General features: G+C 40.3%; 1 protein-coding gene across 2 annotated transcripts in view; it reads left to right on the top strand.

Moving 5' to 3' along the window:
* Positions 1-2,529: 2,529 nt before the first annotated feature.
* BLOC1S5 (biogenesis of lysosomal organelles complex 1 subunit 5) overlaps positions 2,530-26,264 on the top strand; it is a 30,793-nt gene continuing 7,058 nt past the window's right edge. For both annotated transcript variants that reach the window (XR_010598744.1, XM_005305957.5), the window contains exons 1-4: positions 2,530-3,320; positions 5,128-5,210; positions 13,462-13,591; positions 15,647-15,705. Coding sequence is in view for 1 of the 2 variants with exons in the window: in XM_005305957.5 (XP_005306014.2) it covers positions 3,218-3,320; positions 5,128-5,210; positions 13,462-13,591; positions 15,647-15,705 (375 nt within the window). In the remaining variant the exon portion in view is untranslated. The remainder of the gene's footprint in view (positions 3,321-5,127; positions 5,211-13,461; positions 13,592-15,646; positions 15,706-26,264) is intronic.

Below are 26,264 nucleotides of genomic sequence, written 5' to 3'. Positions count from 1 at the left end.
TAATATCACACTGATAGTCTCAAATTACTTTAAAATTCCACAGTTGGAGACCTTTTCTTTTTGTTGTTTATTAAATGTCACCCACTTTATATATATATGCCAGAGGTGGGCAAACTACATCCAGCCCCTCAGACCTTTTAATCTGGCCCTCAAACTCCAGCCGGGGAGCGGGGTCGGGGGCTTGCCCCGCTCCACGCGGCTCCCAGAAGCAGCGGCATGTCCCCCCTCTGCTCCCACGCGTAGGAGCAGCCAGGGGGCTCCGAATGCTGCCCCCACCCCAACCGCCGGTTCTTCAGCTCCCATTGGCCGGAAACCACAGCCAAAGGGAGCTGCAGGAGCGGTGCCTGGGGACAGGGCAACGCGCAGAGCTGCCTGACCACGCCTCCATGTAAGAGCCAGAGTGGGAGACATGCTGCTGTTTGAGGTAAGCGCTGCCCAGAGCCTGCACCCCTGACCTCCTCCCGTGCCCCAACCTGGAGCCCTCTCCTGCACCCTGAACTCCTCATCCCTGGCCCCATCCCAGAGCGAGCACCTCCAGCCAGAGCCCTCACCCCCTTCCGCATCCGAACCCCCAATCCCAGCCTGGAGCCCCCTCCTGCACTCCTCATTTCTGGACCCACTCCAGAGGCCACACCCCCAGTCCTCACCCCCTCCCACACCTCAACCCCCAATTTCATGAGCATTCATGGCCCACCATACAATTTCTACACCCAGAAGTGGCCCTCAGGCCAAAAATTTTGCCCACCTATGAGATATGCTTTCTGTTTTGTTAGACCATGCATCTACTTGTTTTTCACTATGAGTGTTTCTGGAAAAATACTTCACATTGTGTGAAGAGATGCTGTTATCAGGACATTTTGAGATTCTATACTTAATTCTCTCACACTGTGAAATTCCCTATTCAGTACTCCTCATCAAATTTACTCTGTTTACAAGTTGACTGTTTCTCTTAATTCCAGCCCTGCAAATGTAGCCTGCAATCTGAAAATGTAGTTATTCTTTCTGCGTAAGATGTTATCATATGGTAGAGTTAGTATTATTGGCTATTTTCTGTACATTTTGACCATTGTTGTCTGTGGGGATCACAGAGCGGAACAGGGGTGATGTGCAGACTGTACCTCTCCCAAGAAACTGGCAGCTCACCAAAGAGTAGCATCACAGAGTTAAAGGGTGTTCTTCATTCCTTTAGCAATTTAGGCAATGGATATGGTATTGTAAAAAGGGGAAATTAGGACTTATTATAAAGGGATGTACGTAAAAACCCTGTGAACCTCACACAGACAAATAACCATATATCTTATATCCATTTTCATTCACTTTTTGTCTGGATGGTGAATGAACAGAAGATTTATGTTTGAAAAAATATCAAAGTATCAATTTTTAAAATAGCTGGTATTCAAACCTCCTAGGCTGTCTTTCTAGTAAGCTAACATAGAAAGGGACAGTCAAAAGAAAAACGGAGGCAAACAAATTAATTAAACAAAGAGGAGTCACGGGATAGGGGAGCTCAGTGCCATAGAGTCACAATTATGGGGGGGTTTACTCTCCATGGCTCTGCTAACTCCCAGATGGTGACACTAATTACCATACCACCATTGAGAGCTGCTCGCCTAATGTACAAACCATGGACCATGCAACTCAGAAGACCTATATTCTATTCCTGGATTTGCCACTGGCCTGCTGGGTGATTCACTTTGCCTCTCTATACCTCAGTTTCCCTGTTTGTAAAATAAGGATAATGATACTGAGCTCCATTGTAAAGCTCTTTGAGACATACTGATGACAAATGCTTTATAAGAGGTAGGTATTCTTGTTTGTTTATTGTTGGAAGACAATACATAGAGAACCTATCAGCTGATTTATCTACACTTCCTCTTACAGAGGCAGGAAAAATAGACATATTTCTGACTACTTCTCAGAATAACTTCCTGAACCAGGACTCCTTCCCAAATAAGAGAAAGTTCAACCAGTTGAGGGATGTGTGTGAGTGGCAGACCCATGGCACTGTAGCACAAATCCAGTCAGCACAGTATTAATTATTTTAGTTTCCTGACCTTCAGAAAGATGTATCAAAGTGCGAGGCTGAGAAGCTTTACACTTGTTTCCCTGAATGACCCTGTCAAAAATTTGATGAGCATCCTTCTATCCCATTTCATACATGATGAAAATTGTCCCATTTTTCCTTAAAAAACAAACTACTCTTACATATGATTTTACATTAAGGTATTTCATTACAAGCATCCAGACTACTGCAACAGAGGCTATTTACTAAACAGCACAATACAAAAAACCCTGTACATTATGTACTTTTTTTTTTTAAACTCTGTCAGTGCCTGATAAAGGTCCATTTGTAATGCAGAGGCACAAGAAGGCAGAGTTAAGGTTGCTGGGGAAAACTGTACTCTGAATTCCCTCATTTTGGTACGATTTTCGGTGGCGCTGTTTAGATTTCAAGCTGCAGCCACCCAGCTGTTGTATAGAAAACCCGTTTTGCACTCTGTTGGTCTGTGGCCGCTGTACTGAGCAGGTGAGTGATGACCCCCTGCAGGGAGTGAACTAGTCTGGGGTGAGAAAGCCTTGCCAGGGTGAGCAGCTGTGTCAGCAGGACCGGTTCCTGCCAGGCCGGCAGCCGGGCTGCCTTGTCAAGGAACAGGGCCTGGGGAGAGGCGTCACCTCCCGGCCAGCTTGGGACGGGCTGGCCCCGCGGCGCGACGCTGCTGTGGCACGGGGAGAACCAGGCTGGGGCCAGAAGCCGCTGCTCAGAACCAAGGCCCGCCGACGCCGTGGTGGGATACAGCGAGGGCGGGGCCTACCCAATGGGTGCCTGCGGACAGGTACCCGGGCCCAGCTTAGCCACTGGGGTGCTGCCACCGTCACAGGCGTGGGGGCGTGTACTCTCCACGACTCTGCCGAATCCAACAGGGTGGCCGCGGTTGCCATGGCGGCAGCGCGAGTCATTCACCCTAACGAAGGGCGGCCCGGGTTTAAGTTCTGAGGCCGGAGTTCGGCGCAGCCACGTGACGTCATACCGAGGCGTTGGGAAGGAGGCAGAAGCTAAGAACCAAAACGGGCTGCGGAGAGCTACGTCACACCGCCGGAACGCCTCAGCGCGAGCCCCGCGCTCCTGCCGCGCCCTCTATCCGCGGTGCGCGCGCGCGCGCATGTAGTAGCTCGGTGGTCGCCGCCCCGCTGCGGCCGGAGCTGGAAGTGCGGCAACATGAGCAGCGGCCCCGGCACCCCGGGGAAAGCTGCGGGATCCCCGCTCCCCGCCGGCAGGAAACTGGACTCGGTGGGGGCGGCGGCCCATCCCATTATCAAGGGTAAGGAGGGGACCTGGCCCCGCCCGCACTGAGACCGCCCCTGTCCCAGGGTGGAGACGCCGCGCTCAGCCCCTGCTGTCTCCGCCTGTCTGTGTCCGGGGGTCTGCCCCGCCCGGGCCCGCTGAGCGTCGCGCAACGGCCGCTGGGTGAGCGCGCGGGGCTGTGTCCGAGTTCCCCCGGCCACCCCCGGAGTAGCGCGAGAGTCGCTCCCTCCCCTTTAGCACAATTCGCCCCTGGAGCTTGTGGCACGAGGTGGCGAGAGGCTGAGAGCTCAGCAAGATCGAGGGACGGGTCGGAGGTGTGCGGCTAAAGCGCCCCCGGGATGGCATTACAGAGAGGACGGGGTGCCGGTGCACGTATTTAACAGCGATATATATACTCGAGTTTCAAGCCAGAAAGCCAGTGCTAATCGCCTGGTGTTAGGCAGAAACTTCCCTTATGGACAAGTCATTGCCTAACTTTTCAGTACAGCCTTTCTTGTACCTTCCTCTGAATTAGCTCATACTTGATTGGTGGCCATCTAGTCATGTAGCCTGCCTCTGACAGCAGTGTAATCTGGGACGGCAGTTTTTATTATTATTTTTTGTATATAACACTTGTTTTCTATATCTTCCTCCTGATGTCATTCCTGAGGTTGCCCTAGCAAGGATAGCATTGTTAATCACTGGCTGGCATTGCTGCCTTTTCATTTTCTTTGTATCTTCTGCAGCTCAAATGCTAACAATTCATAAACCTGCTTCTTGCCTTCATGGTGGTGCTCTCACCTTCATGCCTTTTCTTGCATTGCTTTCACCACCTGAAATGACATCCTGTTTCTATGTAGTAAGGCCCACATTTTCAGATTTAGGTGTCTAACTTTAAACCCCTTAATAGTTGTTCTGATCTTCAGAGGAGCTAGACACTCACATTTGCTTTGAGTAAGTCAATGGGACTCTTGGGAGCTCCCATATCGTCAAAATTTTGATTTAGGGATCCTTGCTCCTTTCCTTTCAATTTCTCCTTGGAAGCCACTTCTTTTGCCTTCCTCTCTTTTCTGATTTTTGTCCTGCTTCAATTTCTATTTAAAAATATCTGAACTTACATGAGTCATTCAATGATACTATTTAGCATTTTACCATACACTCTGTATTTGTTGCAAACTTTGTCCATCTTTTCCATTTTCTCAAACATGAAATAATCTACTTATCTGTGTCAGGTAGGAAGTTTTTGTAGGTGAGTTCCATCAGCTGCTGAATCTAAGCTCTCATTTAAGAAAAATATATTTGTAGGCATTATAGTTGCGAAGAAAACTTTCCAGACTAGTTCTAAACTGATGTAGTACTGTCTTCTAGAGTTGTGGCTGTGCTTTCACTGATGCTTACAGCTTTCCCAAACTGTTGCCGAGTGGAAACTGACAAGAATCAAGTTAGTTTCACTCTACTCTGCTCCTTGTCAGTTATATGGAGCAGCAAAGGCAAATACTGCAGCTGTCCTTTGGGGATGAGGCCTCCAATAGTGGGTGATAGGTGGGGGAATGGAACCCCCTCATGCACCCTCGTAGCAGTCAGGAGGGTCTGGGATGGCAGAATATTCTTTTTTTGTGGCATTTATTTTAAGATGGTGGGTTTGTTGAATTAGCCAGAAAAGCCATCTGATACTATCATAGCATTAGTTGAAATCTTGTATTAGCTTGCTTGTCCTTTTGGATAATGGTGTCTTTTTACTTTTCCTCCTTTTGAAATATTCTATGCTTCACTGTGTTGTTTTTTTACCTAGTATGGATTGTGTCTTTAGAAAATTAAAACTTTGGATTTCATTACTCTTCTAGACATTGGAGAAATTCATTCCCGACTGCTGGATCACAGGCCAGTTATTCAAGGAGAAATACGTTACTTTATTAAAGAATTTGAAGTAAGTATTTGTTTTAAAAGAGAAGATCTAGTATAATTATGAAACTTCATTTAGCGTGCTTTTATATTACCAGTGGCCTGTTATATATACTGAGATTTGAAACAGTTTTAGCACCTTCTTAGAGAATCTTGTTTGACATGCATTTCCTGCCCAGAATAGATGTATACTACTTCTTCGAGTGATGTCCCTATGGGTGCTCCACTTGTAGGTGCAGCAGCACCCCCTGCACCTGGGATCAACGATCTTCATCAGCAGTGCCTGTCAAACTACACATGCATATCTCCCTGCTCTCACACTGTGAGCGGGACATATAGAGAGAGCTGTGCGGTCCAGCTGCCCCCAGTTTCTTCTCTACCGCCTTTGGTCTGGGATGGAATCTGCAGCCGAGCCCACTTCCTGTTCCCTCAATAGATAATGCCTTATCTGTTATAGTGTAGTTAGTATTTTCTTTTTGTTCTCCTTTCTTCTATCTTAAAAAGAAAATGTTTGTTTGTTTGTTTTTTAACTTTACCTTTATAATTATTTCATAGCTTAGTTTTTTTCTTTTCCCCGCTTCGTGCCCTTCCAGACTGAGAAGCTATTTTTCCCTCACCATTATGCCTGGATCCCCTGGGTTTAAGAGGTGCTACTCACAGAATAGTCACTGTCTGGAAGAAGGACATGTCCCACAAAATTGGTCCCACTGCCACGGCCTGACAGCCAGAGCCAGAAAAGACCAGGACATTGGGTTAAAATTTCTCCTCATCGGGAAATTGTTATGACTGTATTGGACCTGGGCCCAGACTCTCCTCCTGTGAGGCCCTCACGCTCTGCCAGGTTGTCTGCCAATCCTAATTCCCCGCATCCCTTGAAGAGAAAGTAATCTCTTTCTGGCTAGGACTAAAAGAAATGGTCTCCCTTCTCAAACTTTGAGGCACAGCCCATCAGAACACAATCCCCTGTGAGGTCAGTTGCCTCAACATCATCTGACAGGAGATGTAGCTCCAAGGCCTATCCAAGTACCTCTAGTAGTGATACGAAGAAATTGTCTAAAGACCATTACTGGGCAGACCTACAGTCCTCAGCCGTTTCTCAGCTCTGACCGACTTCAGAAGCTACAGCACTGACAAAACCGCTGGCACTGGCGTTCTTTTCGACACCAGCCAATTCCTCCGCACCGGCCACATTGGCACCGACCAAGTCTCTTGTTCCATCTACTGTATTTGTTGCTATATAAAGAACAAAATAACTTAATTTTCCAGACACCTGCAAATGTAAAAGTGTATTAGAGGGTATTATAGGTGAAGTACAAATATTTTATTTATTTGGAAATGTACACTGGCACTTCTCACCAATGCATCTTGGTCACTCTATATCAATACAAGCAATCAATTAAAAATGATCACACACATTCATTGTTATTACAAAGGTCTCTCAAAAGCTTTGGCTGGATGCAGTGCAGTAATCTAGTCTAATGTTACAAAGTCACTGATGTGGATGAATCATCAGAGGAATGGTTGCAGCCTCCTGGTTGGCTGTAGATGGAAAGGCTCTATTGCAACAAATATCTGAGATTTCAGGAAAGCAGTGGATCCATACTGACTCTGAATGCTGTAAATGAAGAACTTTTTTTTAAAAAAGCAACAGAGGGTCCTGTGGCACCTTTAAGACTAACAGAAATATTGGAGCATAAGCTTTCGTGGGTGAATGCCCACTTCATCAGACGCAGACTTCATCTGATGAAGTGGGCATTCACTCACGAAAGCTTATGCTCCAATACTTCTGTTAGTCTTACAGGTGCCACAGGACCCTCTATTGCTTTTTACAGATTCAGACTAACACGGCTACCCCTCTAACTTTTTTTAAGATCCAGAAAGTGTGTAGTAAATATGTATAGTACTATCAAGTTTATCTGAATGTTCTGGGGAACATATGAAACTTTTGGATAACTGGGCATTCAGATAAATAGAAGTACTATTTTGAGCTGGGTTCTAGCTGTAGGCTGGGAGGCAGTAAACAGCTGGGAGTGACAGCTGGTTACAGGGGCTGTGCTTTGAACTGGACACAATTTTGTGTCATGGAACCACTTTGTGAATGGATACATTGTTATACTGGTGTAGCATGAATTACACATCATGTTTTCTATAATCGGAAGGATATGTATATCTATCCTTAAGAATGTATTGCTTATGATTGATAGATACCTGGGGCACATGTGGATTCGGATAACTAAGATTTTCGGATAAAGGGAATTCAGATAACTGGGAGTGTAGTGTAGCTGTTTAAAAAATGTGATTAGTTCTTCTTTCTCCTCCGTCGTCCCTCCCAAAAAAAAGTTTTGAGAGAGTTGGTGAGTGAATCAATGAGTTTTCCTTGATTGTCTGGGAGTTGTGAGCACAAACTAACTTAAAGTAATCAAATTTTGTTTGGCACATAAAGGGCTATTCTCTTAATGTGTGCATCTACTTGTGTGTGCTGATTAGATCCACCTAGTTATTCGTTTGGTCTAATGGCTATTTAAAAGTATCTTTGCACTGGTGTGTGCTATATTTAACCTATGCATAACACCTCCATCCTGTGATCTTACTGGATCTTAAGCTAAACAGGGTCTGACTGGGTCATTAGTTCAATGGGAGAATGTATTGCTAGATAAGATGCAGTATACGACAACCTTAATTCATAGCATAATTTTATGGGGATCATTATGAGAACTGAGGGGTTGAGCCTTAAAAATAACATGAGTATTTGTGGATATAAGTGCTGCAAGATCTTTCAATATTGATTAAGGTGTTAGCCCAGGTATCCTGGTGGAAGTCCAATTTGGTTAATTGCTTCTGTACACATAGTAAACTTACCCTGCAGTTTTCAAAGAGTACAGAATTCTTTACTTCCAATCCTACTCTGTTGTATAGGTGCTGGTGATTGTTTTTAAACAGCTACTAGTTTCATTGGTGGGTGACGTTATCTTGGTTATACTAAGACTTATTTTGGAAATGGATCTTTGTGGGAGGACCTCTGCACCTGGGGTGGGGGGCTGGGCTGGGCTATGTGCCTGTGTGGAGCCCCATTGGTGTCAGTGGAGCTCTCCATGAGTGCAGGGGTCTGTCTGTATGGAGCAGTTTGCAGGTTCAGTGCATGAATATATTTATGAATCTTTCATCATGAAGGATTCCTGACATGCTTTACAGGGGTATTGTGTGTGGAAACTGGTACAGGGCCTGCCTGCATTATGACATTCTAACCAGTGCTTTTAGTCATAATTTGACTGGCCATCAAATTTATCTGTATTTTTAAAAAGAAAATGTGTTTTGAAGTAATTTAGTTGTTGGTGTTCTGTGATGGAAATGTACTTGTTACTTTCTATGGATTGTCAGATTTAAAAACAAATCCAGCCTTAATATATTGTATATTTATTTATGTATTTGTTTGTTTGTTTTATGGATGTCCACAATGTGATTAACTTCTTGCAGAATATTCAGTTGTTGATCTTTTATATTTTACAAAAGGTAAGAGAACAGTTAAAGAATGATGACTTGTATCCAACTAAGAACAAGGTTGATATATTGTTGAAGGAGAAAATTTTTGCTAACTCAGTTTTGAATGAGTGAAAAATAATTGCCACAAGATGGCAGCAAAATTTAGGAAAAGTAAATAGTATTCTGTATTTCTAAAAGATTAATTCTAAGAATAATTGTTTTCACACACATCTACATTTTGAAGGAAAAGAGTATGGCTTTGAAAGGGTAAGATATCTGATTAGGCTGATATAATATGAAGACTTCCTTTAATATTTTTGCTCAATTTTTTCTTTTACAAACATTGCTTAATGCAATAATGAGGTTGTCAAGCTGTCTAGAGTAGCTCAAAAGCGTAAGTGCCACCCTCAGGGGAGACTGTCAAGGATCAGGGCACAAACCCCAAACCTCATTCATTCAACAGGGCAATTGATTACAAAGTGGGGGGAAGATCTTAGTCTACTTCTAGCAAAAGACAATTTTCTTTTACCTTAATTATACTACCTTAGGGGCCCACTATAACATATTACCAAGGTTCAATACCGTTGTTTCGGTGGGGCGGTGCTGGGGAAGGAGGGTTTGTTTCCGCGGGGCGGGTGGCGCTGGGGTGTGTGTGTGTGTGTGTGTGTTTCAGTGGCACTGGGGGGGGGGGTTGTTTCCGTGGGGCAGGCGGCGCTGGGGGGGGGGTTGTTGTGTTTCAGAGGGACTGGGTGGTGCTGTGGGGGGTCGGCGGGGCCGGGCATTTCGGCCCTCAGCTGTTTTCTTTGGAGTAATAGGGCCCTCGCCGCTTTACGAGTTGTGCAGGCCTGACATAAAGTCACAGACAGTCCCCTTTGGCACTCCAGTCTATCTTGCCACCCACGCAAGCCTGCCTTTGTGATAGATGGTCCCTTACACCAAAAATCCCAACTGATCCCCAGTCCCAAAGGACCAGTCACTTGCCCCAGGTCAACTGAACTTCAGATCTCAAATCAAAGGCAAGGTTTGTAGATAACCCTATAATATTAACTAAAGATGTATTGAAAAAGAAATGAGTTATTTTACTTCCGGGGGAATTCTACACCAAAAAATTAAAAAATCTGTGCATGATATTTTAAAATTCTGCAAATTTTATGTGTCAAAATAACACTACATAATCATGCCAGTTTCAATTATTTTGGTAATTTATTTCAAAATACCTGTCAGCAAGTATGTCTGTAACTATACAGACACACACACACACACAAATTCCTCCAGGAGTAGAGAATTAAAACACACCCCTATGACAACCCAGTTCCTGTTTCTCTATTTCCCCCCCTCGCCCCTCCAAGCCCAGCTGGGGGACCATACACCCACACCCCCTTCTCCCCAGAGCCCAGATACCCGCACACACACACACCTACAGCCCAGCTGCAAGGCCTCCCCTTCCCCAGGTACCTGCACCTCTTCCCTCCCCAGAGCCCAGGGATCCAGAGGGAGAAACAGCCTGATACTTGGTCCCAGGTTTGTGTGGAGTTTCCTGCGCACTGCCATCTCCTTCCCTCAGGGCGAGCGGGAACTGTAGCTGCCAGGAACCCTCTAGCTCTCTCCCCTGGCAGTGTCTTCTATGTGTGAGCTGGGCTCTGCCGGGTCCAGCGGCACTGTAGCTCATTTCTGTGGGGGAAAAGAAATTCTGTGTGCACAACATTTTCTGCAAAATTCTGCATTGCGCAGTGGTGCAGAATTCTCCCAGGAGTATTATTTAAACAGTTAAAGAAGGTAAGCATACACACAAATGAGATACAGTTTTAGGTTCTAAAGGGCAACAGAAGCTGCTATAATATGCAAGCTCTGTATGTCCTTTAGGGTTAACCCAAGCCAAGCAGCTTGGGGATCCCTATCTTATATTTATAAATATTGCCCTCTCCAAATTCCTAGCAGCACAGGGATTAAAAATCTCCTGTCAAGAAAAATTATTATCCCCTTCCCATAGACCTCAAACTGATGGGACTAGAGTTTATGCACATTTTCACTTTCTGTGTGTGTGTGTGGGGGGGGGGGGGCAATCAGTCTTTTTTTTTTTTTTTTTTTGTCCACTGATGTTCCACAATAGCTTGTCTGATATCTATTGGCCTTCTTTTGTTGGGGACGAGATGATGCCTCTTGTGATGAACTAGTATTTCATACTTGGTAATGCTTCTCCTCTGACTGTAGGGTTTTACAGTTTTCACAAACTTTTATAGTTACAAAGCAAACATGGAAATATTACCTTATAGCATAGGATACAGGTATTATAAGTAAGATTAATATATGCAGCATCCTACAAGCATTTCATGAAGTCTAAACACATTCTTATGACTCTGATATCTATTTTAGCAATACTAAAACAAAGGCGAGGCAGACTGGTTTCTAGCTATGCATTTGTCAATGTTCAGTGAAGCCGAGGGGCCTTGGCATGAGCTAGCACCTGGTCTGCCAGCATCACAGAGGTGGTATGCCCTTTAACTTTTATCCTCTTAAATTCTAATAGAAAAAGTAGCTATAAATCTAAACATGCAGGATGCAGATCTGATGGAAAAACAAGATGCCATTTTTAGTTACATTTTAAGTGGATTTAATTTGTCTCCATGCTAGTTTGACAAGACAAATCTAGAAATTTATATCCATTTTTCCTGCCAGGAGAAGCCCACTTTGCTCCATACACACATTTTAAAATTGCTTTTCACCAAAGTTAACTAATAACTGTTGTCTCTAATACATAAATGTCCTGTGCAGCTCTTCAGAGGATTTATCACTTCAATTTAAGTTAGGGACTACAAGGATAGGATAGACTTTCCAGCCTTAGGGCTTGATCAGAAGCAAACTAAATTAACATAGCTGTCAGATTACAGCTAAGGTTTCATTGTGCTAATTTCAAGTATCCTTAAATTCTTGCTGGAAAGCTGATTTTTTTCCATCACTCTTATCCTTCTAGTAAGAACCACCCTTTCTTTTATCGAAGCAAAGGATAGTTTACACTTTCACTTTTACTTAAAGCAGTAAGGCTTAGATGTAGGCTATGTCTACACTAGCTCTTTTGTTGGCATAAGTTATGTTGCTCGAGTGTGGGGAAAAAACCCCACCCCTGAGTGACGTAAGTTTCACCAGTATAAGCACTGGTGTGGACAGAGCTGTATCGGTAGGAGACACTTTTCCACTGATATAGCTACTGCTGCTCGTTGAGGTAGTTTAATTATGTCATAGAGTGGCTACATGAGTGAGCTTACAACAGCGCAGCTGCATTGCCACAGCTATGCCGCTGTAAATTCACTAGTGTAAACATGGCTTTAGTTTAGAGTTTTTCCTCAAAAGCTGACACTTATCTATAGTTTTGTGGAGTGGTCTAGTGCTTCAGGTCTGAGGGGTGTTTTCTTTAAGTGATAAACTAGCATACACTAAATAGTGACCTTTGGTGAGAACACTAACATCCTTCACTGATAAGAGTTTCATATTTGGAGGGATTGTAATCTAGTGAATATTGGACTAAGGATGAGAAAATCTGGTTTCTATTCGTAACTCTTAGAGCAAGTCATGTAACCTGTCTGCATTTCCGTTTCCCCATCTTTAAAATGGGAATAATGATGCTTGACCACATTTATGAAGTACTATGTAAGAGTATTATTAGTTGCTGTATTATACATTATTGTATAGGCTGGTGATTGGCAAATTACAATAGAGGGATGGTTACTTGCAGCTCTACCTGCCAAAATGTAAAGACCAAGCTACAACAAAATCCAGGATAACTTTATGTATTTTTGATTTCTTGGGATGGTCCTGTGTTGCAGATCAAGCATAATTAAAAAGAGCAAAACGCCATTGGAAAAACAAGGGCATAGTGGTGCTGTGTTGCCGGAAGCTTTATTTTAAAAAGCTTAAGCAGTAGAGCCTAGGCAGCTCAATTAGTAAAATGCCATTAGCACTGGGTTTGCTGATCAGCAATGAGTTCAGAAGAGATGCCACCTGTTTAGTCATTAGCATTACATTATCCTTTAGTTTTGATTTCATCACTATACTTCGGTGTCAAAATCTTACTTGCCTTGATTTTGGCCCTGGATCTTTGTCAGTTCATGTACACTGCCAGTATTATCACATTGCTAAACTAAAAGTGAAAGCTATCAAAAGGTAGAACTATTATCATTTAATTGTTCTGTAATCTTTTATTAATCAAATGCATAAGCGTGTGATGATTTCAGTTTTCTTGCCATACCCAACCCTTATTATAAATCTCAGATATCTAAATTACTATGTTTTCTCAATCCATCATATGTTATGTTATAAATAACTTCAACATTTGTCACAGGGAACAGCGGTGTTGCTACATTGCACAAGAAAGAAGGGGACTTTCACGTTTGTTAATAAAGCTTGTAAATAAGCAGATGTGATGTTTTAAGTGGCAGTGATCTCTTTCATTCACTGTGATGAACTGTGTTAAACTTAATTGTTTGTTAACCTGGGAATCACATTATACCTGCAAAATGGATTTTCATATTAACCCATGATTGCCACCTAATTATCCATTTGATTTCTGTTTGTTTTGTATGCATGACATTAAAGCTAGTGGGGTCTCCAGCTGTAGTTTACTCCAACTAAATAAAATGTTTGAGGCATATTCTAGCTATTTAAGAACAGTGTGATATGTTATTACAAACCTTAAAAAGTCCAGTTAGAGCTAAATAATTACAAATAGCTTCATATGAGTATCCGCTAATGAAAACCTATGTAACACATGAAGAGCTTTCCTTTTTTACTTTTCCTAACAGGAAAAACGTGGCCTCCGAGAAGTGAGAGTTCTTGAAAACCTAAACACCATGATCTATGAGACAAATGGCCAAACTCTCCCTAAATGTGAGGAGGTGATGCATGGCGATCTGAATGAAGTGTTGAAGAGATGTAAGCAAGAAGCTATTTTTTTTTGTGGTGTAGTATTTTAAAAGGAATAATTTCAAATAATTTGAACTCAATATATGATCCTTGCTAAAATTGCTATTGTATAATAAGCCTTATACATGCAAATGTTTAATTCTCAGCTCTGTGCAACTTTAAAAAAGACTTACAGAACGTGTATTTCTGCTCTACTTTGGTCTTATCCAGTTCCTGTTAATGTTACTTTGTAGCCTTTCTACTGACTTTTAAGTGGGAGTTTTCAGATCCTAAAGGTGCAGCCCAACTTACTGTGTAAATGGGAGGCAATGTTGCCTGATAGATAGAACACTGGACTGGAACTTCAGTGCTCTGACTTCAATACCAGGCTCTGACATCCTGTGGGATGATCACAGGAAGTCACTTCACTTTTTTGTGCCTCATCTTTTCAATCTTTAAAATGGAGATAATGATCTCCTTTGTAAAACAACACTGTGTGTATGTTTTTTAAAAAAAGCTCTTAGAGCACTTTTCATCCCTAGATCTCAAGGTATGGTTTTACAAAGGAGATCATTATCTCCATTTTAAAGATTGAGAAATGGAGGTTCAGAGAGATGAAGTGACTTGCCCATGGTAACCCCGCAGACCAATGTTAGACCCTGGAATTGAACTCAGGGCACTCCTCCAGTATTCTATCTACCAAGCTTCACTGTCTCCCATTTGTACAGTAAGTTTGGCTGCATTTTTAAGGTCTGAAAACTCCCACTGAAGTCGATGGAAGGGCTTTAAAGTAACATAACAGGAATTGGATAGGGCCAAAATGGAGCAAAAATGCATTTTTTGTTTGCAACTTGTTTAAGTTGCATACAGATATGTTGTATGTGGATACAGTGCTAGTTTCCTAGTCATAACCATCCAATTATATCTTTTATGGTGTAGATTTTATGTAATGTGCTCTCTTCTAAGGTCTATATTTTACTAGCTTTGTCAGTGCCTCTGTATTTTATACTTTCATTTCAGCCAGCAGCACAACCTTTCTTAGACACAAATTGGGATTAGGTAATTAACTACAAAATTCAATCTAGCTGTAAAATTAGGTAGTTTATATATGTCAATAATATTTCACTTTGTTATAATCAACTTGTAATATGTATAAGCATGGTCTCTGGCATATATAGAGTAGTACACAGAAGGAGATACTACACACGTGTAGTAAAGATTGTAGAAAAATATTTATACTTTGCATACTACTACTCAAAGAATGCAATCATGTAAATAAAGCCTGTATCCAAATATATACACACTAGGGGGCATAGCAACCTTGAAATTGCCATTACCTGACTTCTGAGTGCTTAGCTGTGTAATCTATACGGTAGTACTACTGCTTTAATGATTATAAGAATAAATGAGTGACTGATAAATATTTCAGGAAACTAAGTTTTGTGTTATTGAATGCAAGACACCTGTTGAGGGGAAAGATGAGTCTGTTCCACTGTGCACAGCATGTATGGAATATGATGTCAAACGAGTCTGAAACTGGCTAGAAATACAGTTACCACTGTTGCTAACACATTTTGGTAGAGCTAGGATCACAATGTAGAGGAGACTAGCTCCAATTTAAAAATGTTCTCCTTATATAATTTTTTACTAAATCATTTATATTTGGAAAAAAATAAGTAACAAAGAAACAACCAAAACTTAGTGTTCACTCCATTTGGTTCTAGTTATTGGTTTACAAGACTTCTAGATCTTTTCTGCGGTGCTGAGTAGCGCACAGTAACTTGTCAGCAATATTATGGAATATGGGCACAGGAGGACTTGGCTGCCTTTCCCGTTTGGCTTCTAGAAAGCCCAAGGGTACAACTTAGTGCTCTATGTCCACATAGTTAGCATTGTAGAGTGCTTCCTACAAATACTGGGAAGACTTTTCAATCCAAAGGTAAGTGACCCCAGTGGGCAAAACCCACAGTCTTTTTGTGTACAGTGATAGTGTCCCAGTAGCCTCATGGGTTTTATGCCTCTTTCAGTCAGGTTTCTCTTTGAGCTAGGGCAGCTGATTAATAGACTCCAATTTGTTTGTTTCAGTGCAAGCAGCCAACCATAGGATCCTCAGACTCCAGCAGAGGGAGCAGGAAGAAAGAGAGGTAAAGACAGATGGGTGGATTTATAATGTAACCTAAATATAAGACCCTCAAACTCATCCACAGCAAATTTTCTTGCTACCTAAAAATTCTTCAGTAAAACATAATTTAGGAATATGTTTTTACTGTCATTTGCTAAAAATTCAACTTCCTTTGGAATGATATCTGCAAATGTAAGAAGGAGCTGAATAAAGCAGCCAGCAGTCCGTGTTATAGGAACACAAGACTGATAGAGCCACCAGCTCCTCCCTCACTCTCCAAATGTTTGGAAATATCTTAAAAATGTCCTTTTCAATATTTTCCCCCTCTTTGCTCAGAGTGGTATTTGTCACATACCGGAGAAATTAAAAAAAACAAAAACAAAAAAAACCCCACCTTATTTTCTGTGGAACAAAAAACACTCACAAATCTACCAGAATGGAAATGTAAAGCTTTCCTGGTTAGCTAAAAACATTGAGCATGTTATTGCTTGTTGAAAAGGAAGCATTTCATGCTTGTGCACTGGTTATTTAATGAAAGGCCATATTATAGGAATATGTGAATCATTGGAATCCCTCAATTGGCTGCACTTTGCTTGTTTGAATTACATCTACTCTAAACCTCAAATTTGGAAAATTGTACAAGAAATTAGTTTCCTATGGTACTTCTGTTCCCATTTCACCTTTCATAATTGTATTTCAAAATGGTACTTTATAATTCTGTGGAGATGCAGAAAATGCCAGAACTGAGTCACATGAACTAAGACGTGCAGTGATGTGTATCAGCAGGTGTTCAGATTTTTCCTTCTTTTCCTTGCAATATGTCATGCTTTTCATGATCATCAGAGATGGCTAATCTAGCTGCAGTAGAGTACTGACACTGTGTGAATAGTATCATGTCATGGGTCCTGCCAACATTTAGGTTCATTGTACCGAACACTGAAATGTAGATAGGAAACTAAATGAACCTACTGCCTCTTGTAGTTCTGCTATTCTTTCTGAAGTGAAATTGAAAAAGGTGGCTTGCTCTGTTTCAGAATGTTCATATTACTATATCTCCCCACTCAAGTATCAGGTTTATAGCTGGAGCACTAATCACAGCTACAGTTAAGGTTGTGTGCATGTTTCTTTTAAGGTGTGGTAAAACTTTAACTTCTTGGGTTGAAACTTCCCAAGTCTGGTCACTATCAGGGAGGGTGACTTTTTATTTATATATTTAATTTTATTTTAATTTGAATGAAATGATTCAGCCACTTTAGAGAGAGAGAAGAATGGGACAAAATGCTTTCCCTTATTGCATAGCTTTTTTTTTTTGGTTTTGTTTTAAATAAACTATTTTGGCTTTTTCTATTGCGCTAATGTCAAAATGGCTGGCGTTAGCAACTTGAAAGTAGTTGGGGAAATACTTCTCAGTGAGGAGGGAAGTGCACTTTGAGTGTTCCAATGAAAACTGGGTCTTGTTTGTGGTATTAGTTTTGAAAATACTCTCTCCAGTTGTACAATTCCACTTAGCTATTATTATGAAACTTCTAAATGAAGAAATGCTGTACTGTGCATACATATCTGATTAATTTAGGTGTAGAGTGATTTTTGTGTGCTGCCAAAGGTGTCCATTGAACGAGGTAGCGCTCTATGGGCTCTCATCCACAACTGGGTGGTCTAGTCATATAGTTCCAGGTTATGGAATGTTTTCCCCTCCCTCCCTCACCCCATCTTTGAGGATAGGTAGGAAACCATAAAAATATCTATTAAAAAGTTTTGAGAACATGCCTGTGAATTGCATACATTCTTTTTTCTTTCTATTTTTTGTGTATGTATGAAGTGGAGCAGTGCCTGTAGATAAGGTTACCTAACATTTCCAACTATAAATCCCCATTTTCAATTGCTTTTAATTTTAAACATTGGGTGAAATTTTCCATGTTTGGTCTCTGCCTCAGTTTGAATCTTTTTAATAGTTTCAACAAAAACAGTTCAACTGTTTTGAACAGCGAGGTTAGGGGAAAATAGGTATCTTTGCCAAAGTGTGGCTTTTTGGTTTGTGTTTTTTGTTTTCATGTGGTGGTGGTGGTGGTTGTGGTTTTTTTTTTTTTTTTTTGGCATTGCCAAAAACGTAACACATTCAGAACAGATATCACGTCTCAACAGTACTCTAGAAGATCTCGATTTTGCTACTGACATAGCTTTCGATGACAGTTCAGCCAATATGCAAGTAAAGACTGGAAGACTGTCCAGCATTGCAAAAAACAGGGTTAATACTTACTTATGAAAAGTAAATTTGAGAAACCCAGCAACGCCCAACTCAAGTATTTGATTTATGAGGCAAAGGAATACAAGAAGGTAGTCAACTTGCATACCTTGATAGTAAAGTGCAAATCAGTGGCGATGCTCACAAGGAAATAACATCACAAATTGGCCTGGTGGAAGCTGTGTTCACCAGTTTAAACAAGATTTGGTCATAAAAAAAATCTACAACTTAAAGAACAAACTGAATCTTCAACTCAAATGTTGGTTCTATCTTAATGTAAGGATGTGACAACTGGAAATCCACCAAATGGTACAGACAGATATCTAAATGCCATGCAAAACAAATGCCTTAGGAAAACACTAGGTATTAAATGGAATCAATGTATAACAAATACCATGATTTGTCAGAGAGTTCAGCACCTTTTTATTTGTGAAGTTCCCAGAAAAGAAGATGGATATATCTGAGACATGTTAAGAATGAAACCAGAGAGTCTACCATGTCATGTGTGCTATTGGACAGCTGGAAGAATATGCAAAAAGGGTTGACCAAAGGAATGCCTCCAAACACCACTCATAGGGAAACTTATGGGACTGAATGACAGAGGACATGCAAAGAGCGAGTCAGGATAGACAAAAATGGCACAGAATTGTTTGTCCACTAAGCAATGTTTGATGGTGCAGGAAGGGTTCAGAATTTTTAATAATAAAGCGTTTTTTGCAATGTAGAGCAAAAACTTAAAATTTCATAGGGGGATAGCAAGGTGCCTTTTGCTATCCCTGTGAAAATCACTCCAGATTCTGCCAAATTAATGAACAGCCAGGAGAAATTGCCATTTATACAGCATAGTAGAACTTGTTCAACCTGGGTGAAAGTATGACCTGTATTTTGAAAGAGGTCAGACTAGATGATGGTCCCTTCTGGCCTTAAAATCTGTTAAAGTATCACTCTCTTATCTGATGGGTGGTCCACATTGAAGATAACAGCCTATCAGAGAAGTTACTCCTTTAGTTTAAGTGGTTAGAGGTCTGTGTTGTTGGTCTTGAAATCCTTGTTTGAACCCCGATGATGAATAATATGTGAGGGCTATTTATGATTGCACACAACAGAAATTCTGAGTTTTTTTTTCAAGTTATTTTAATAAAATAAAACTAAGAATGAGGCAAAGGGCCTGCAAACAGCCTCATTGATTATGCAACCCTGCATCAGGAACAGGCAATCTTAATTCTAGAATTTCTTGTCTTCCGAGTGGTTGGCTTTGCGAACTGAATGTTTTTAAAGTATTTATTTTATATGGAAAAGAGATATAGATATAATCTCCCTTATCCCATTCATTGCAAACTTTTTTAGAATATGATTTATATATTCCTCTTTATTATTTTTTTATTTTGCCGATTGGATTCTTATGCCATACCTGTCATTGTGGTACCCGATCATCTTAAAACCCATAATATCATGTATGTACAAGGAGCCATAGTGGAGTTGCATATATAAGCTTAACTATGATCTATCTTGACTTCTGAGTTTCTAACAGTGCAACCTTACCACTCTCTTAATGTAGCTTTGCTTATGGAATATCTTTTTCATGTGCCAATATAGTTGCATTGGTGTGGCTTAATTCACTTCAGCTTCAGAATTTAACAAAGGTCATAACATGGCTTTCTATTTTTAAATGTCATCGCTTCCCTGCCACTGTCTCTTAGAAACTGCAAATGGTGCTAATCCAGCTGTTTTGGAGATTAGAAGACAGTTGAGGATTATTTTATTTAAAAAAATTGGACTTGAAAATTCTTACTTATTCTATCTCTGGGTAAACTAAATACATCTATATTTTATTCTTCCCACGAGTGTCATTAATTTTTCTGCAGTGTGATGTCACAGAACTTATATAAAAGTGTGTCTTTTTAATACATTTTCTTTTTAAATGGCTTTTTTTTTTTTTTTTAATTTTTGCCCAGTACCACATTGCCATGAAATGCTGTGGACATATTTGAACAGCAGGAAATTATTGGCTTGTCTAATACTTAAGACATAGATTCTTAATTATAGCTAACCAGGAGTTAAAATATGACTTTACCTAATGATTCCTGGCTACATATCCTAGTAGAATTGTACAATACTATGAATTATTTAAGACTTTTGTTCTGATCAGGTGTAGTTGGGTGTGCATATATGAACTTGCATTTCAGTTCTTCCACATGTAGGAAGGCATTGGCATGCTATGTAGTATTGTATCCTTGTGTCAACACACAACAATTTAGGTCAGTATGCAACTTATTACATATGATGATGATGCATTATACTGTGGCCACATAACATCTGTAAAGAAAATCATAGGGCTTCTTGTGTGTGGATTCTTTGATCGTTGGATTGTGATGAGTAGGTAGTGCCGTCTTTTATTTACTTAGGTCTGACTTAATTTGCTTTTTGGAACACTAGAATGTGCATTAAAAATTGGTAAGCGCTCTATTTTAACTTGCATTTTAGGAACTAAGGATTTAAATTATAGAACTTTCAAAGTTTTTTCAGTACAATGAAAGAATTTCTGTACAGGCAGTCTCATGCTGTTGAATTAGGATTGTTGCACAAATGACAATACAGAAGTGAAGAGTTAAAATTAGATTATACTTTGAAAAGCTACTCTTTAAAAAAACATTACAGTGAGTTCATTCTTTGTGTCTCTTATCCAATGTCAAACATTGTCAGTTTTCAAGTTAAAATGTCTTTTCTAACTGGCAGCCCTGTAAACTTATGGTGAGATTTGAAAATCAAGTTGGTTCTTTTTGGTTTATTCATCATTCTTTGCAATCCAGAATCTGCAATTGGAAGTTTAAAAACTTTTCTCTAAAAATACCCCTATTCTCCTGGGGGAGGGGAGTTTATTCTGCTGGTTGTGTCAGGGCAAGAATATAATCAAGCTCACATTCCAATAGCTGCATTGGTTCTGCAATGCTAACAGAAATATAAAGTAGTAAAAGCTTATAGAAAAGTAAATAGTTGTTACTGTGACTACATATAAGGCACAGATCTGAGGGGGAAAAGGTCCTGTTTTCATAGTCACTTTTATTAGTATAACTGCATTTTAAAAATGTAGGCGTCATTTATAACTTTGCAGTAGTAAAGGCTTTGAATTTAGCAAGTCAGAAGGAGTTTTCTAGATGTGGTGACATTTTTTGAAGATTACAGAAAGTCTAATCCTTCTAGCTCCTAATATGTGAATATGAATTTTAGTTTTGTTATTTGTAATAGACGCTTCACAGTTGGAGTACCTATATTGTAAAGGAACTTCAAGTTAGCAATACCTTAAGTTTTGTATGCTTAGGAGTGTGCCACTTCTAATTATCTGTGGAAGTTCCCTGCATTATTATAGAAGGGGGTGACTTCCAAAATGCAAACCTCCCATGCTACACATAATTCCTTGACCTGGTGAATATAGATGTTTCAGAAATTACATGACACAGTAACATTACGCACCTCAGCTGGGGAAATAATGAAAAACATAAGTGTCAACAGAATATGATGTTTGCTTTCTCATTTATTTCCCCTCCCCTCCAATACCCATAGTGATTAACTACTAAATCTAATAACTTCACTGCCTAGTAAATCAGTCCGCTGTGTATTAAGATCTTCAGGTACCTTGCCTATATAAAGCCAGTATTTTTGTGGTATATGTTCATATTAACATTTTGGAACTCTAGTAGATTTTCATTTTTAATTTATTTCCCTTTCCTTTCAGAGTATATAGGCAGTGGAAGCACAGCTTCCCACAAAGGTTGTAGTATTTACATGTTAACCCTGCTCTGTTTTATTATTCTGTGTCCAGAGGTAGCTGAATTTCCATCCAGATCTCCCAGTCTTCAAATATTTATTATCCCTTATGACAGGAAGAATAAGCTTTGGAAAACATTGGTTCTCATTTGGGCAGTCTATATTTACACATGTGCAGAATTCCATAAAGATCTTTTGGTTTGTTTGGTTGTCACTTGAATTTAAATATAGACAGAAAAATATTAAATGCTTGGGTTACGGTAAATATTTTTGCTTCTGTGGCACATTAGATAGATAAATTTATAATCTATTCTAAATTTAACTTTGGCTTTGTAAAGGAGTCAAAAAATAAAATTTGAAAATTCTGGAAATGAAGTATCCAGGATATTTCTTGCTGGCATTGCTGAAATTACAAATTAACGTTGTAAGGCTCCCACTCCAGTACCCCAGTTGTCCAAAGCAGAGGTCCCAAAACTGTGGGGTGTGCCCTCCCATGGGGGGCACAGAGGAACATTCGGGGGATGCATGGTGGTGCCCAGGCCAGCCCCCATCGGGTCAGGGAGGGAGCGCCACACTTCCAGACCAGCTCCACCCCCAGCCTTGCTCCTCCCCCAAAGCTCCACTGCTGAGGAAGCCTTGGCTGTGCAGTAATGGAGGGGGGTGCAGACAGATTCTGTTACTGGTGGGGGGTAGAGGGAGTGCAACTGTTTGAGTTTGGGCACCACTGCCCTATGTTATCCACAAACTTCAGAGTTGATTTCCACAAACATAAACCAGATTAGCTGAAAGAGTGCTGTGAAGCGCTCCAGCGCATGAAGAATCTAAGATTGCTGTCTTTACAGTGGTTCTAGCTCCTGCTGACCTGAAATGCCTGGCCACCAGACTGCTAGGCTAACATGTTACTCCTTTAAAAAAAAAAAAAATGCAGATGTCAAAATTTCAGTCAACATTAGCATTGGAACTGTGATGCACATGAGCTTTCCTTCCATAAAATCCAGTTTATATCACCATGTTCAAAGTACAGGCTGATTAGCAGGAGTACTCAGCACATAAATGTGTCCTTAACTGAATGGGTATCTTGTATTCTTTTTCAGGGCTAGGTCCACAGATCCTCAGTGTAGCCTGTCTGTAGATGTAGGGTTTAGAATCAAAGCTGATTGGACAGTTGGTGAGGGTCTAGCCCCTGCTTTCCAAAGACCCCCTCAATTTTGTTCTGCCTCCTGCAGGTACTGGCAGGGAAGTGGAATCCAGCACCAACTACAAGAGAGCGAGAGATCTTTTGTTAATGAGTAGTTTGGATAATCTTTGGTCTAATTTGGATGTGTTGGTCAGCTGCTGGACATCAAAAAATCTTCCACAAGATATTTCTACTCTATGAAGTATTTCTGCATCTGGGCAAGATAAAGGTTCTGGTCCTCACCAGTCTTTCATGCTCTTTATTCTATACTGCTTTCATCTCAGACAATCATTTCTCTCCCTCAGCTCTGTAAAGAGTTTTCCTGGCTGCAGTCTCAGCCTTTTATCCTTCAATTCAGGATTTAATGTATTTTCTCATGTGCTATAGTGCCAGGATTCCTAAAATGCCTGCTTCATGTGTTGTCTTCCATCTGGGAGCTAATGCTGTCTTGGGACTTAAATGTGCTTGCCAAACTAATGGAACCACCACTTGACATGTGGTTTGATTGCTCTCTGTACCATTTCTTACTAAAGACTGTTCTTAATGATAATCACATTGGTCCAAAGAGCTTATGAGATGTAGACATTAATGGTTGACCTACCATATACCATGTTCTTTCTCACCTGAAGTTCCCTTTTTTACATGACTTCTGATTTCCACTTAAATCAGGCTGTTAACATGCTTGTGGTGAACCTCTGCTTCCACCTGTTTCCCAGCTACATGTGGGAACACTAGGTTGCATTGTCTAAATGTCAAGAAGATCTGAATTCTTACCTGAGTAAGATTAACTTGTTCTGTAAATCACCCAGAGTATGTATAGCACATGGAGTTTATGCCAGGGGCCAGTGAACTTCCACTCCAAGACTATCAAATTGGATCAGACTCTGCATCCACACATGAGTAAGCAGGGATGCTAATGCCAGCTGGTCTGAGGATGCATTCCTCCTTGTCTAAGGTGATCTGTATTGCGAGTCTCAAATGTCTCCAAAATACAGGGTGTATGCAAAGCTGCTACCTGGAATTCTATCCATATTTTACAGCATTACTCCCTGGAGTTAGCATTTAGATTTGTGTACTCAACCTGGGAGAGTTAGACCTATAATCTCTTTCAAGCAGTCAGACCCACCTCATTGTGATCTAGGGAGCTGCTAGTCACTCACCTACTTGCATGCATTTTCAAAGAAGGAAAAAATAGATACTTACATACTAACTGGTTCTTTGAGAAAACTGACTGCCTGGGTCCACAATTCCCATCCTCCTCCCCCACTATTTCAGAGTTTTACAATAAATTCTTTAGTGAATGGAAGAAATGGAGTGGCATTTGATGCTATGCTGGTATATTCTCAAATGGGGAAACATAAAGACAAACATATGGATACCCAGCTCCAATGGACACTGCTGTTGGAGAGTTTTGAAATGGCATGTATGGGTGTACATATTCCTACACCATGGAACTGTGCAGGTAGGAACTACAGTCATGCTGATAAGTAACCATCTTGTATCCTCTGTAGTATATTATTGTTTTAATTGTAATTTTCTTTATTTTAAACAAACTAGGCTAGTTTTCCTTTGTTGGCCACTTATTTCTGGTAACACAGTAAGGTATTTCTTCAACACATGGATCTACGTACAAGTAACAATATTCATTGACAAAGGATAGTTCGTTTGAGCTGTCTTTATCCTTTCTACAGTGAGATCTTTTCTTAACTAGTTTTCCAGCTGACATGACCGAAGCACGGGGAAGTGGTGATGTATTCAGGTTGCACAGTAAGCTAGTAAATGTTTCCTAAATGCCAGTCTTCCTGGTATTTCTGAGAACCTATAGCAATTGCAGAATGAAACATTAAAACTTCTAACATTTTTATTCATCGCAGTTGGTTTTAACTCATAAGAGAACTCAAGTGCTCATATAAACAAAATGAGATGATTTAAATGTCTGGACATAAAGTTTGGCTGCCTGATGTCATACCTGTGTCAATAAACTCTAGTATACAAACACTCTGTTTCTTTCTTTTTCTTTCTTTCTTTTTTTAATTTGTAGCTTACATTAGCAATAGGAGAGGCTATATTTGTCAGGGAGATTATTGCATATCTTGAATGATCAGTCCCCTTTTAATGATATGCACTGTAAAATCCTTGTGCTGTGTAGCTTTTATTCAGCATGATGTGAAAATCAACTAGTGCTTCACAATGGGGAGTCTTAATTGTCAGCACTAAGAGGTTAGTATTTTGTCTGGCTTATAAATTAACACATATGGTTAAGGTTATGCCATAGGCTTGCAAGTGGTTTGACTTTGAGGTGTGAGAAATATAAAGTGAGGGTGTGGGGTATGGAAGGTTCCCAAGGAAGAGAATATCTCAATTGGAAATAACCTGAAATAACATTCCTTTAAGATGAAAATAACTTAGTACTTTTCCACAATCTTGCAAATTCTCATGAAAATTTACCAGGACAGGCACAAAACGGACTTGTGCCTAGGCTGTTAACACACAAATATTTTATTTTTTGTGGCCATCAAAAATTAACTTGCCTTTAAATTTTAAAATATGGTAATGATGAATTTGTATAATGTTTTGTTGTACCTAGAATTCATGGTATCCTCTAATAACATTGACTTGTGAAAATTCACCTGTTTATTCTGAGTCACTCAAGTTTGCCTTTATAGATCAGATAATTGGAGGTGGTGTGGGTGTGGGGCAGTGTATTTTTGAAGAAAATTCATGTGTATATCTCTGGTATAGTATATGATTGATCATGTCTATGTTGAAAAGCTTTTAAATCTCTCTGGTCACTTAAGGATGTTGTTGGAAAGTGTGAAGTGGATTTTCACATTTTAATAAACTACTTTTACTTCCTGTTTCCCTCCCTTAGGGATTAGGTGTTTTTAATGCCAATGTACTTAAGTATTTTGTTTAAGGATGATATAGGGAATAATATAACTCTTATCTGCAAGTTAATATTATTTGCATGTAGTACAGTACTAAAGGGAGCTAGTGTACTAATCCCTCTAGTTTGTTAGTATAGAATGTATCAATGTTATTTCTGAATTCTAGGGAGGGAGCCTCCAAAGTTGGTTATCTATGCAGTGACTAAACTGCGTTTAGTGAAAGATTCTTCCTCCCTTCTGGTTCTTTTGAAACATAGTGTTAGTTAATAAGACTGGAAAATTTCCATAAAACCATTAAGGGGAGAATAAACTCCCAGCATCTCTCCTTTCTCTCTTGGAAGCTGTGAGATAAAAGCCATCTTATTGTATGATCATATTTTTTTGCTGCTTCACTTGATATATGAACAGAGTAGGTTCAAGTTGCTGTATGTGACTTATAGTATACCTTAAGGTTGTGTAGTTCTTTGGATTTTTCACCATAGGTGAATATCAATTTACCTAGCAAAATT

The sequence above is a fragment of the Chrysemys picta genome, chromosome 2, assembly GCF_011386835.1.
Source record: "Chrysemys picta bellii isolate R12L10 chromosome 2, ASM1138683v2, whole genome shotgun sequence".
NCBI lineage: Eukaryota > Metazoa > Chordata > Testudines > Emydidae > Chrysemys > Chrysemys picta.
The sequence above is the reverse complement of the archived record's forward strand: the minus strand, read 5'-3'. Positions and strand labels throughout refer to the sequence as shown.